At 59.3% G+C, this 12,917-nt stretch overlaps 1 protein-coding gene across 4 annotated transcripts in view; it reads left to right on the top strand.

Annotated features, from left to right (window-relative positions):
• The window catches only part of PBX1 (PBX homeobox 1), a 178,205-nt gene that overhangs the window by 139,243 nt on the left and 26,045 nt on the right, over nucleotides 1–12,917 (top strand). For all 4 annotated transcript variants that reach the window (XM_084867117.1, XM_084867116.1, XM_084867115.1 and 1 more), the window contains 3 exons: nucleotides 1,025–1,269; nucleotides 6,280–6,470; nucleotides 12,047–12,182. In XM_084867117.1, coding sequence (XP_084723243.1) covers nucleotides 1,025–1,269; nucleotides 6,280–6,470; nucleotides 12,047–12,182 — 572 coding nt within the window. The remainder of the gene's footprint in view (nucleotides 1–1,024; nucleotides 1,270–6,279; nucleotides 6,471–12,046; nucleotides 12,183–12,917) is intronic.

The following is a 12,917-nucleotide window of genomic DNA, read 5'->3' as shown; positions in this document are numbered from 1 at the left end:
TTTTCCTCTCAGTCCCACACCCGTGAGCCGTGGCCCGTGTGTGTGCGGGGTGTGAGCGGGCGTTGTGCCTCCCTCACGCCCGCGTGGCAGCCCGGCCGCTGGAGGCAGAATCGGCCACGGAACAGAGTGGCGGCGCAGGCTGTCTCTCATCCCTGCTGTTCCCATCGGCACCGTTTTTTTCTCTGAATTTTTCTACCGGAGCCCCAGCATGCATGGTGCCTCACATGTTTGTCACACCAATTTCTTATTGTCCACAGTTAGAAACCAATTATATTACATTTCAGTGGGTCCTGATTTCTTTTTGAAAAATATTTTCATAGGACTCAGGAAAGGATAGAATCTAAGTGAAACACACGTCTACTGTGATTTTTAAATTCTCCCTCAACTAAACGGATCCTTCATGCCCTCTGGCATCACACCCTTGCCCATCTGACCCTCCTCAGCAGCATGGCTTCCTCCCAGGGTCCCTCCCCTGCCATAGACGTTCCTTCCTGGTTTTACTGAGAACCAGGCCGTTGTCCAGACCAAGAAGAACAGTGGTTAGGCCGGTGTGCCTCAGGGTGTGATGCAGGAGTGCATTTCCTGTGAACCACTTTCCGGCTGGTTCTCCTTGCGTTAGATACAGCCTTCCCCGGCACACCCCTGGGCTCACCAGGTGCACCCCTCCCTGAACCAGCTCTAGCCTGTCCCCAATGTGTGGACATACTCGGGACTGCTGCCCCGCGGGCCTCAGTCACCCCCCTCCTTTCCTGCCTCATCCAAGGCCTTCCCAAGTTTTTGCACTGGACATTCTTCCCAGGTTTCTGCTCGCCAAAGACCTGGCTGCTGGCACCCTCGCTGGGTGCACTGAGCTGTGTGTCCGGTGCAGGGTGTGCCAGGGCTGAAGGAACCACCTGCTGACCAACTAGATCACTCCCTCCCTTAGTCCACCCTCTCCCCGCCCTTCACCACCCGGGCTCTGTGGGTGCTTTCAGCTCTGGTTTTCCTGTTTGGTGCCCACTGACGCCCTCTCTGTCTCCCGCAGTTCTGAGCATCCGGGGCGCCCAGGAGGAGGAGCCCACAGACCCCCAGCTGATGCGCCTGGACAACATGCTGCTGGCGGAGGGCGTGGCGGGCCCCGAGAAGGGGGGTGGCTCGGCGGCGGCAGCGGCGGCCGCGGCGGCCTCCGGAGGGGCCGGCTCTGACAACTCGGTGGAGCACTCGGACTACCGAGCCAAGCTGTCCCAGATCAGACAGATCTACCACACGGAGCTGGAGAAGTACGAGCAGGTAATGCCGCCCGCCTCCTCACCCAGCCTCCGTCACTGCAACCAGCGCCTTCCTTCCCACCACGCAGGGCATCGCGGTGCCCTCAGCCCCTGAGCAGAGCAGGGCCTCTGGACCCTGGAGTCAGACAGACCTGGGTTCCAATCCTGCCCCCTGCAGTGGTGTGGGACCTGTGTGACCGTGTGTGTGTTCCCTGCAATGGTGTGGGACCTGTATGACCGCGTGTGTGTGTGCACGCGCGCGCGTGTCCCCTGCAATGGTGTGGGGCCTATGTGACCGTGTGTGTGTGTGTGTGTGTGTGTGTGTGTGTGTGTGTGTTTGTGTGTCCCCTGCAATGGTGTGGGGCCTGTGTGACCGTGTGTGTGTGTGTGTGTGTGTGTGTGTGTGTGTGTTCCCTGCAGTGGTGTGGGGCTTGTATGACCATGTCTGTGCCTGTGTGTGGGAGTGAGTGTGTCCCCTGCAGTGGTCTGCAGGACCCAGCGTTCCACAGCTGCCCTGGCGGTGTTCGTGCAGAGCTGAGCACTTGGAGTCAGGCTGTTACAGGAAAGGGTGGGAGTGGCTGGGAAGGGCAGAGGCATCATGAGGGTAAGGATTCTCATCCAGAGGGCTCCTCCAGCTGAGACCCCCCTCTGCACACCGCAAGCTCACACACACACACACACACTCTCTCACACTCACACCCAGTCACACACAATCACAATCTCACACATATGCATTCACTATCACACACTCACACTCAGTCACGCACAAAATGTCATAGTCTCAGACACACACTCATACACTCAATCACACACACAATCACAATCTCACACACATGCACCACTCACACACAGTCTCTCACAGACACAGTCACACATGCTTACACACACATGCACTCACACACACGCATTCGCACACACTCACAGACACAGTTACCCATACACACTCACACTGGCTGACGCAGTGACACACTCACCCATCACGCTGTCTCCATGGCGGCCGGAGCAGTGCCCCGTCCAGCAGTGCCCACACCAGCCGTCCCTCAGTGACGGGCAGATGTCCTGACAGAACAGCGCGTGTCTTCCCTGACTGTCAGGTCCCTGCTTCCTCTCCTTCCTCGGCTCCCCCAGGAAGAGGGAGCAGGAGCCACAAGGGAAAGCCCTGCCCTCCAGGCCACTGTGACTGTCAGGGACAGGCAGATGCAAACTTAACAGACACTTTACATTTTAAAGGAGAAATAGGCACTTAAAACGTTAAAGTGAAGAAGTTTCATTGTGGTACTCAGACCTGCCGACCTTTGAAGTGGATGTCTGCTAAGACCCTTCGCTAATGAGATAAACTGGCGCTGGGCCAGGCCTGGGGAAGCAGACGGGTGGGAGGCTCGGCCGGGAAGCCAGCGGCCACCCTGCCCTCTGGGACAGAACCACGCCCTCCCCGGGTTGGCTTGTGTGGATCCGGGCCCAGGGTGTGGTGGAGAGCTGGCTGAGCAGGAGCCAGTGGCAGTGGCCCTGAGCGAGGGGCCCCTGGGGAAGACACAGACATTTCTATGAAGGCTCCCGGCTCTGGCTGCTTCCTCCTTCCTTCCACCAGTCAGCCTGCCTCTGGCATAACTGCTGGCCTGGCGTCCAGGGAACTCACGCCCAGAACCCGGGCCCAGCAGAGCCTGGAGTGCATCCCCCGCCCCTCCCCGCTCCCCTGCACCATCCCTGCAGTGGATGTTACATGGGAAGGTATTGGGAACTGGCTTTGTTCTCAGCACAGAACTGACTTCCTGATTTAACCCCATCACCCCTCTGTCACCTCGAATGAGAAAGCCACTGTATTTCCTCCGGGGAATTCTGTTTGGTACAGTGAGGAAACGGAGGTCAAAGGTCAGGTGATATGCCTGGAGCTCAGCCCGCATGGGCAGGTTGCCCGGGGCTGGGCTATGACCACGAGGGGCCAGCCCGCCCTCCGGGGCTCTGTGGACGGCTGCTGGCCCCAGGCCTCAGCACTCCTCAGGCAGGTGCCTGCGCCCCTGACAGAGGTGCTGGGTCCTGGGCGCTTCCAGGAGCCTGCCGCCCCGGAGCCCAAGCTCACGTGTGGTGGAATGGTCCCCGGTCATCACTCTCAAGAAGGACTGAGAAATCACCACCCGGCACGCAGGCATTTCCGGTGAGAGCCGACACCGCTCAGCACACTCTGGGTGCCTGATCTGGCATTCGGATGGTTGTGTTGTTTATTATAGCGAATGGCAGCTTGCAGGGCAATATGCCAATGCCGTTGGCCTTCTCTGAGACAATCTTACTCATTTTTCTGTGACCATTCCTCCTGGCAGCTTTTTGAAAAATAGGACAGCTCAGCAGAAGAAATTGTGTTGGTACCTGGATGCAATGATCAAGTTGACTCTTTAATAGCTGCTTTTGTTGTGCGCGTTGTTTTGATGTTAGTTCGTTGCTGGTAGAGAACCAGGTGTAAGGAGCCCTGGGGGCTTCCCATAACGGCCCCCTCCTCGCCCCACCCTCCATGCCCCGCCCCTGCAGCCACCATAGCGGCTGCCCCGCTCTGCCCAGGACGACTGGTCCGGCTGCTGCTGGAGACGCTCCTCAGAGAAGAGGGGCGAATTGTTCTGTTCATTACACGGGGTTGGTGCACGGCTTCGGCAGCCTCTCTGAGGCGGAGGCCTGGGAGCTGGCTGTTCTCACAAAGCCGCCATGGCAGGAACCTGGGGGTTAGCCCCCCTGCTTGCTTCAGAAAACGGGGCTCCCGCAGCTTTGCAGGCTTCCAGCTTCTGTAAGCAATGCTGCCGGGATGGGGATGGCCCGTCTCCACGGCTGACCTGGGCTGGTCACTCGCACCCCGATGAGAGTGGCCTCCCCTCCGGAGGGGAGAGGTGGATGGAAGGGGAGAAGGTGGATGTAAGATGGATCCAGGGCCCGAGGCCAGACTGTCTTAGAGGCCTTTGCTCTCCCAGGAACAGCCTTTCAGAGACGGCCAGCCCGGGGGCCGCTGCAGCTCCTGCTCCCGGAAGGGGCCGTCCTTGACCTCCAGCAGTGCCCTCCGTCCCAGAGACCGCCCACCTGTGTGGGTGGCACTGCTTGGCCTTTGTAACCCGGCTCTGGTTCTGAGGGGCAGCCCAGCACCAGGGCCGAGCCTGGGGGATGGGAAGGGGTGCAAGCAGTTGAAGTCTAGAGAGATCTGGGCCGGGATGTTCTGTCTTCCCGGACTGGGAACGCCGCACGCTGCTGGCTGCACGTCCCAGCAGCTGGCCGGCAGCTGTGCAGCTGCCCCTGGGCTGTGGGTGGGGGCCCCCTGTCTGCCTGTGGCTGGGCGGGAGGCCCGGGAAAGGCAGTGGGAGTACTTTTATTCTCAGCAGCGAAGGCATTCATTGTGGCCGCGCCCTGTAGCTTCGCGATGGGAGCCAGTGCCCTTGGCAGTGCCTCCTCACTGGCCCCCGAGTGGGGCTGTGGAAAGCCTTGGCTGCTCCCCCGAACCCACACCTCACCCCGAGCATCCTGGAGTCCCACAGCTCACTGTAGGGTTACCCCCTTTTCTGTACACGGAGTGGGGTGGTTCAGGGCAGAAGAAACTTATCAGAGCCTGTTTCTACGGCAGCATTGTAGTGGCGAGCAGAGGCCACCTGGACCCCATTGTCCATGGGTTTGTCCTCAGCAGGTGTCCGCAGAGTGGAGGAAGGCACCCAGGAGCCCTTTGGTTTTACCAGGAGGGAGTGTGAGGCCTGGAGCTCCCCAGCTGTGATAATACACCGGTCCCTAAGGTCTCGGTCTTTGAAAAGACCGTGATACAAACTGAGATGGCCCCACAGGAATACAGTAGCTCAGTTCATGCTCCCTGCCTCCCAGGGGGGTGTTGTCAGCCGCGTCCCTCCTCAGGAAGACGAGGCAGAGACGTGAAGTTAGTGACTCCCGAAGGCCCTCAGCCAAGGGAGCCAGAGGGACTCCTCCTCGGCCTCAGCTGTGTCCCAGCGACGGGCCCCATCCGCAGGGCACAGCTCAGGAGTGTGGGCACTGCCAGGCTCCCCAGAGGGTCAGGAATGATCGCGCCCACCCAAAGAACAGAGGAGCTCTGGGTGGCGACAGGGCTCACCCAAATCTGCAAGGAGCAGGTCAAGGCCAGCCCCCCAGACCCAGAGGATGCATCTCTGCGTAGCTGTTGGCAGCCACACTCAGAGGACCGCTCGGGGAGGGGCAGCGGCCGGGACTGTCGCTGCGTCACTGACCAACAGGAGGGCTTCGTGCTGCCGAAATGTGGTGACGCCTGTTGCCGATCACAATTGCATTTCGTGGTTAAGACTGGGCTGGACCTCTGGGCCTTGGGGTCCCACAGCAGCCTGTTCCTTTTCCTTTCCACATCGCATCCGCATTGACGACAGTGCGTGAGCTCACTGGGAACAGGTGACGAGGAGGGCTTTACTGAGTGCCGAGCTGGGAACCTGACTGCAGGTGATGAGGACAGAAACTAGAAGAAAGGGCAGCCAGTCAGAGGGGCGGCCAGGATGCCTGGGCCCGAGGGCACGGCGGTCACCCTGCCTGGCTCTTGTCTGCAGGGCGAGCCCCCGAACCCTCCAAGCCCCACGGGGAGGACATGGGGCCCCCCAGAGGCTGGCGAGGAGGGACTCCCCGAATGAAAGTGGGAGTGGAAATGGGTTGATGGAAAAGCTTAGAATCCCAGGACCCTACTCTTCTGTGGACGAGGCAGGATGTGCTTTTGTGACCCCAAACCCTCTGTGGCTGTGAACGCCGGGTGAAGGGTTGTGACCTGCATTTTACACCGAAATTATCTTCTTGTTTTTTTCAGTAGTAAAATCATGAGTAAATAAAGATCAAAACATGATTAAGAATTTTCTTTTCTCTCAAAGTCTATATGTGGCCCAAGGTTAGCATCAGGGCTGATGGGTTTCCAGCAGCCACTTAGTCTGTGCCTCCGATTTGACAAAATGCCACCAAGGCTCAGTGCGTCCCTGCACACACACCCCAGGGTGCCGCACAGCCCCCCCTCTCGCCCCGCCCCTCACCTGCGTGTCCTGTCCCCCAGGCCTGCAACGAGTTCACCACCCACGTGATGAACCTGCTGCGCGAGCAGAGCCGGACCAGGCCCATCTCCCCAAAGGAGATCGAGCGGATGGTGAGCATCATCCACCGCAAGTTCAGCTCCATCCAGATGCAGCTCAAGCAGAGCACGTGCGAGGCCGTCATGATCCTGCGCTCCCGCTTCCTGGACGCGCGGTGAGTGGCCCTCGGCCTGGCCTCTGGGAGCGTCCGGGGGGCTGGGATGGGGTCCTGCTCCAGGCCCCGGTTTCCCCAGGAGCCGGGAAGGATGAGGGCCAGGGAGGCCCTGTGGCCAGAGCTGCAGGAAGCATGGGGCTGGCAGGGGGGGAGGGGGGAGCGGTGGAGGGGGTGCGTCCATCCCTGAGCAAGGTTAATGTGGCTAGGGTGACAGCAAAGGCAGGACTTTTTCCTACCACTGGGGACCTCCTCTTTCTAATTTATTGATTTGAGAGAGAGAGAGAGATTGATTTGTTGTTCTACCCATTTTTGCATATTCGCACTTCATCCATTAGTTGACTCTGTATGTGCCCTGACGGGGCATGGAACCCACAGCCTTGGCGTGTGGCGGAGGACGCTCTCACCCCGAGCACCCGGCGGCAGGGACCTGCTCCCTGGGCCCGTGAGGCAGTTCCGTTTGAGAGCTGGCGTCCCCTCCGGCCCTGTGCAGGCCGAGCCGCGTGCCACGCCCCGGCCTGGGGCTGGGAGAACAGATGGTGAGACCCGATCCCGGGGGCACAGGGAGTGCAAGCTGGTCCAAGGCCCAGACCTGGGCTAAGGCTCCATGCTTCCTTTGGGATTGCTGCTCAGGACCTCGTGTGAGTTCAAATCATTCAGTTGAAACCATGGGTGCAAAGGCCCTTTAAGACCGAACCTGAGAACAGGTGACAAGCCATGGGCTCTCAGCCCCTCCTCCCCAGAGCAGAGGGTTCGGGGCAGCGCTGGACTTCCCCGGTGCCCGTTCTCCGCCAAAGGTATGGGGATTGGGCCTGCTGGGGGGCGGGGGGGCACCGTGTGACCTCGCAGGCGCCCCTCAAGAGGCCGCCTTGCTGGCTGCACCTGGTCCCCAGGGGCCTCTCCCACGAAGGCAGTCACCTTCCTTGTGTCATGTTCTGGAGATGTGTCCAGTCTCTGATTTTATTATTAATCAGATTGGGGGGAGAGGGGGGCGCAGTGAGGGTTTTTCCAGACTGGCTGCTCTCTGCATTTGTCTCCCCTGGAATCGTGTGTTTCTGCTCCATCGTGGCCTTTGCCGCCGCAGGCCGGGCATCCCCTCGCTCCGTGTTGTTCTGTGTGTTGTGGGCCCTGGAGCGTAGGGTGAGGGCGCCAGCCAGCAGCCTGCCTCTGGGCCGGCGGAACAGCCACAAGAGAGTGAAACGGAAGATGGCTTTTCCCGGCTGGGCGTGCCGATGAGTGAGGAGGGGGGAACCCCGAGGCAGGACCTGCGCCCCCTCCTCCAAGGCCGCCAGCTCGGCTTCTCTCACGCAGGCTGTTCCTCCCTGAGTGCAGCCGCCACTCTGCCATCCCCATGGCAACGCCCCTCTTTAAAATGCTGGAGTTGGCATTTATGTTGGCAGATTCTGAAAAAAGAAAAGTTGGACCCAGACTGAGTTCTTTTCAAGAAAGGAGGCGGGGAGAAGGGGGCAGGCCAGTGCCCAGACTGTTCTTGCCACAATCCTGCTGCATCCGGCCGCGGTCAGACGCAAAGCCGGGGCCTCTGCTCCCATGGCCTTCAGCCGACCGTTCCCTCCGGCCCGGGACCATCCTTCCAGGGGCTGCTTCCTGCGGGGCTGCGACCTCTGCGCCGTGGCCCCTGAGCCCCGGTCCCAGCGAGCACAGCTGAGCAGCTGTCCTTGGTGTTTATTCTGGGGGGACATGTGGTGTTAGTGGAAGAATGTGGCCCCCAACGCCGTCCCGGGCCAAGCCAGTGTCTGTCTGAGCGCACACCCAGCGTGGGCGGCCTGCGGGCAGGCGTGGCCTGTTCCCGCGGCGGCGGCCCGGCTGCAGGCCCAGTGGAGAGGTCCCCAGAGGACGGGGCCTCACTGTCCCTGCTCCTGGGGTCACAGCTGTGACCCAGGTGCCGGCCGAGGCTCCAAATAGCTCCACGGAGCAGAGTTCGGTTCCCACGACTCCGGGGCAGGTCCAGGCTCTAGGAGCCACCCTCCCACAGGCAGCCACACAGCCGTCACAGGAGGGTCCTACCATGGCAGCGACAGCCCAGGGCCCCCTGCACGGACTCCCCTCCGAGGACCAGAGCCTGCGCTGCTCTCAGCACCCGCATCCCCACTCCCCACCCCCGCTCCCAGGAGCTGTGGGCCCGGGTCCCACAGGCTCCGTAGAATCCGCCTTCCCCCTCTTCCCTGAGCTCTGCCCAGGTTTTGTCCACGTAGTCGTTGCCTTTTTCTCGGCCTTATGTTGGCTTAACCGAGCCAGAAAACGGTGGCTTAAGAGTTCCACTCACCTGTTAATGCGCTCATCCATTCGGTGTTCGTCATTTCATGCCACGTCCCAAGCCTCGTGCTGGGAAAGGGGAGGTGAAAGCGGTGTGGACAGGGAGCCAAGCGCGAGGACCTAGAAGACCTAGCCATCAGCGCAGAGCCCGAACCCGCCTCCTGTTCTCTGCAGTTAAGGAGAGAGGACTTACAAGCCCTCTTATCAGCGGTCGCCGACCGGTGGTCCGTGAGTCCGAAAGGTTGGCAACCGCTGCCCTCAATGATCGTCTGGCAGCAATTTGACGTTTCCAATACCATTCTGCTGGCGAGAGCAGTCAGAACGTCCCCGGTGCAGAGTGTCGTGTGCGCCTCACCGGTAGAGGGCTGCAGGAAGGGAGCGGGCCGGGCCTGGAGGAGAAGGACAGGGAGGCCGCCAGAAGGGCTGGTGGAGATGGGTTTGTTCGTGAGCAGAGTGCTTGCTCACAGCCGGAAGCTGAGCTAGCACTGGGACAGCAACGATGAGCACGACCACGTGAGTCCAGCTCATCTCACGGCACAGAGGCTCTTAGACGCCATGCAGAACCACCCGTGAATCCTGGGACACAACTCCCAACCCCATGTGGCTGGATGGGGTCGGGGAGGGGGCACCGTCCTGAGTCTCAGGGAAGCATGAGGTCAGCGTGGCAGGAGCTGTGGACGGCAGTGCCCTGCGGCGGCCACGTAGCACTGCCTGCGTGCTCACTGGGCTGGCCCTCGGTCTCAGATGAGCACGGAATGGCCCCTCCCCGTGGGGCTGCCGGCAGTTGGTTGGCACACTCCTGTGCACAGGCTGATGAGAAAGGCACGGCGGGTGGGAAGGCAGAGTGTGGAAGCCAGGCGTGCCTTTGGGAAGCAGGGTGCATGTGATATGGCTGGGAGAAGTTGTGTAAGCAAGGCTAGGATGGGGGGAATGGCACCAGGGACAGGATGGACCCCTGGAAAGCCAGAGCTGTGCCCTGTATCCAGGACCAGCAGGGCTCAGGCTTGGGTCAGGGTCAGGGGCAGAGTGAGGGGTAGTATTAGGAGTAGGGGTAAGGTAGGGTTGGGTTAGGGTTGGGGTTGGGGTAGAGGTAGAGTCAGGGGTTAGTGTTAGGGGTAGGGCTAGAGTTAGGGTTTAGTTAGGGTTAGGGTGGAGTAGGGGTAGTGTTAGTGGTAGGGCTAGGGTTAGAGTTGGGTTAGGGTTAGGGTTAGGGTTGGGTTAGAGTTGGGATAGGGTTAGGGTTAGCATTATGGTTGGTGTAGGAGTAGAGTCAGGGGCAGTGTTAGTGTTGGGGTAGGGGTAGTGTTAGGGGTAGGACTAGGGTTAGGGTTGGGATAGGGGTAGAGTCAGGGGTAGTGTTAGGGGTAGGGCTAGAGTTAGGGTTGGGTTAGGAGGGTTGTGTTAGGGTTTGGTAGGGGTAGAGTCTGGGTAGGGCTAGGGGTAGTGTTAGGGTTAGGTTTGGGTAGGGGTAGGACAGGAGTAGTGTTAGGTGTAGGGATGGTTAGGGTTAGGTTTGGGTAGGGGTAGGACAGGAGTAGTGTTAGGTGTAGGGATGGTTAGGGTTAGGTTTGGGTAGGGGTAGGACAGGAGTAGTGTTAGGTGTAGGGATGGTTAGGGTTAGGTTTGGGTAGGGGTAGGACAGGAGTAGTGTTAGGTGTAGGGATGGTTAGGGTTAGGTTTAGGTAGGGATAGGACAGGAGTAGTGTTAGGTGTAGGGATGGTTAGGAGACAGCATGTATGGTGCTTAGCAAATAAGTCCACAATGCCTATGTGTCCCACTCTAAAATCTCTCAGATTCAAGGAGTTTTTTCTCCAATATGCCACATTTATCCCGGAATAATTCACCCATGTCCATATTTTTAAATATATATTTATTTTATTGATTTTTTGCAGAGAGTTAGAAGAGGGATAGAGAGTTAGAAACATCGATGAGAGAGAAACATTGATCAGCTGCCTCCTGCACACCTCCTCCCACACACTGGGGATGTGCCCACAACCAAGGTACATACCCTTGACTGGTATCGAACCCAGGACCCTTCAGTCCGCAGGCTGACTCTCTATCCACTGAGCTGAACCGGTTTCGGTGATATTTCTTAAATTCAAAACCTAAAGACCAACTCTCTGAGGTTTGATTGGCCTGGTTTTCGAGCTGATAACATTTCAAGCCAAAGCGAGTAGCACCTCTGCGGCCGAGCACCTCTCCCGGGAAGTGTGTCATTTCACTCGGTTTCTTCGATCCTGACCAATCCTGGCCCAGGGTCACTGGCCTGGGCTGACACCGCCGGGAAGGAGCGGAGCAGGCCCATCAGGGGTGCGGCCCCCGGGAGGTCCCCCCTCACTCACACGGCGAGGGGCTCCCCATCAGGGCAGCCCTCGGGGCGCAGGGCCCCCACCCCAGACAGCTGTCTTCTCCTGCCAAGAGGAAGCCAGAGGTGAGGCCAGGACAAGCTTGGGAACGAGGTGCCCGGCCCTCCCCCCAGATCCCGTCATGCGGGAGCTGCAGACGCTGCCTGCTTTGCAGTTGGGTTTCTAATTCAGTCTGCCCAGTTCTGAGGCGGGTGACCCAGAAACCCAGCGTGATTGGGAGAGTGGCTCGGTCTTGCCGGTGTCTGGGCAGATGTGGCTCATACCTGTGGACAGATGGTGCTCACCCGGTAAAATCAGGCACTTCATTGTGTTAATTAATCCACGCGGGACCCTGAAAATACAATATTAGCTGAATTTCCTGTCTAGCAAGGTGGTCCGCGCTTTCTGTTGGCTAAATTGGGAAATCCTATCCTGGCACAACCAGGGACGTTCTGGGCATCTTGTCCATGAGGAAAAGCTTTTGATAGAAGCAAGAAAGGCAGATGAGCTCATTTTACCGTAAAGGAGCCCGGGGAGGGACGGCCGGGCCTGCAGTGAGCCGTGTCCCACCCAAGGCCTTCTGGGAGGAGGCAGTGAAGGAATTCTCACTTTGAATTAGTTCAGTTAGCACTTTTTTTAAGGGCAGAAAAACGCTTTTATTCAAAAAAATGATTGGAAAGAAGTCGGCGGCGTGTCCTCTGCCACTTAGGGCTGTTCTTTCCTGGAGGTCCGCCTCGCTCCGGGGCCAGGAGGGCAAGCCCAGGGCCCTTCTGCGGGCCAGGCCCTCTCTGGGCCCAGTGAGTGTCTCACAGCGGTGGGTGTGTGATGAAGTGGCAGCCAGCCCCTGGGCACAGCCGCCGGAAACCCTGTCTTCTCCCAGCGGGCCCTGCTCTCCCTGTGCATGTGCATTTGGTGTGAACTCCTTTTTGTGTCTCCTCTGCTCCCTATCTCCTGTGCAGGCGGAAGAGACGGAATTTCAACAAGCAGGCGACGGAAATCCTGAATGAGTATTTCTATTCCCATCTCAGCAACCCTTACCCCAGTGAGGAAGCCAAAGAGGAGCTGGCCAAGAAGTGCGGCATCACCGTGTCCCAGGTGAGGCCTCAGCCTCGGGGCTGCGGGCTCTGGCAGTGGAACCTAGGACAGCGGGGTCAGCCCGCTCTGTGTGAACAGGGGGCTGCGGCCGGGATCTGGGGGACTGGCCAGGGACCAGCTGGAAGCAAAGACCCGGTGGAGGGCTGTGGCACGGGGCCCGGTTCCTCCCACCGACAGCTCGCTGCCTCCACACGGAGGTGCTTACTTGACTTTGGAAAGCTCTCCTGTAGTTTCTCAGCCACAGGCCTTTCCTCAGCCCATTTCCTGCCCCACCCAGGACCTCCGTGAGCCAGGGGACGAACTTCCACGTGAAAGGGACAGGCGCGCCTTCTCTCTGTGCTCAGGGATGAAGGTGTGGGGAATTAATGCCCCGTGTGCACTGGAGTGGTCGCACACGCCTCCGAGTGCCCCTCCCCGGGAGCGATGCCGTGACCGGTGTCCGTTGTCAGGGTAAGATGCAGGGTTTGGGATGTCCCCAGACCCGAGTCTTCATTCCTGTGAGAAGGAGAGGAGGCAATATGCACATGTAAGAGGGTCCATGCGAACTTTCGCTCAATCGGAACCTCAGAATCCACCCCTGGTCTCTAGCTGGGACCAGGAGGGAGTCTGAAATCTACCATAGACTTCCTCTGCATTATGTCATGTGAAGAGACCCACCTGGATCTCCGTAGTGGGTGGGCAGGGAACTGATGTAGTGGGGAGTTCGCTGGACGGCTGCCAGGCACCTGGAACACA

The sequence above is a fragment of the Pipistrellus hanaki genome (genome assembly GCF_964339955.1).
Source record: "Pipistrellus hanaki genome assembly, chromosome: 18".
Taxonomy (NCBI): domain Eukaryota; kingdom Metazoa; phylum Chordata; class Mammalia; order Chiroptera; family Vespertilionidae; genus Pipistrellus; species Pipistrellus hanaki.
This window is presented reverse-complemented; position numbering and strand designations above follow the sequence as displayed.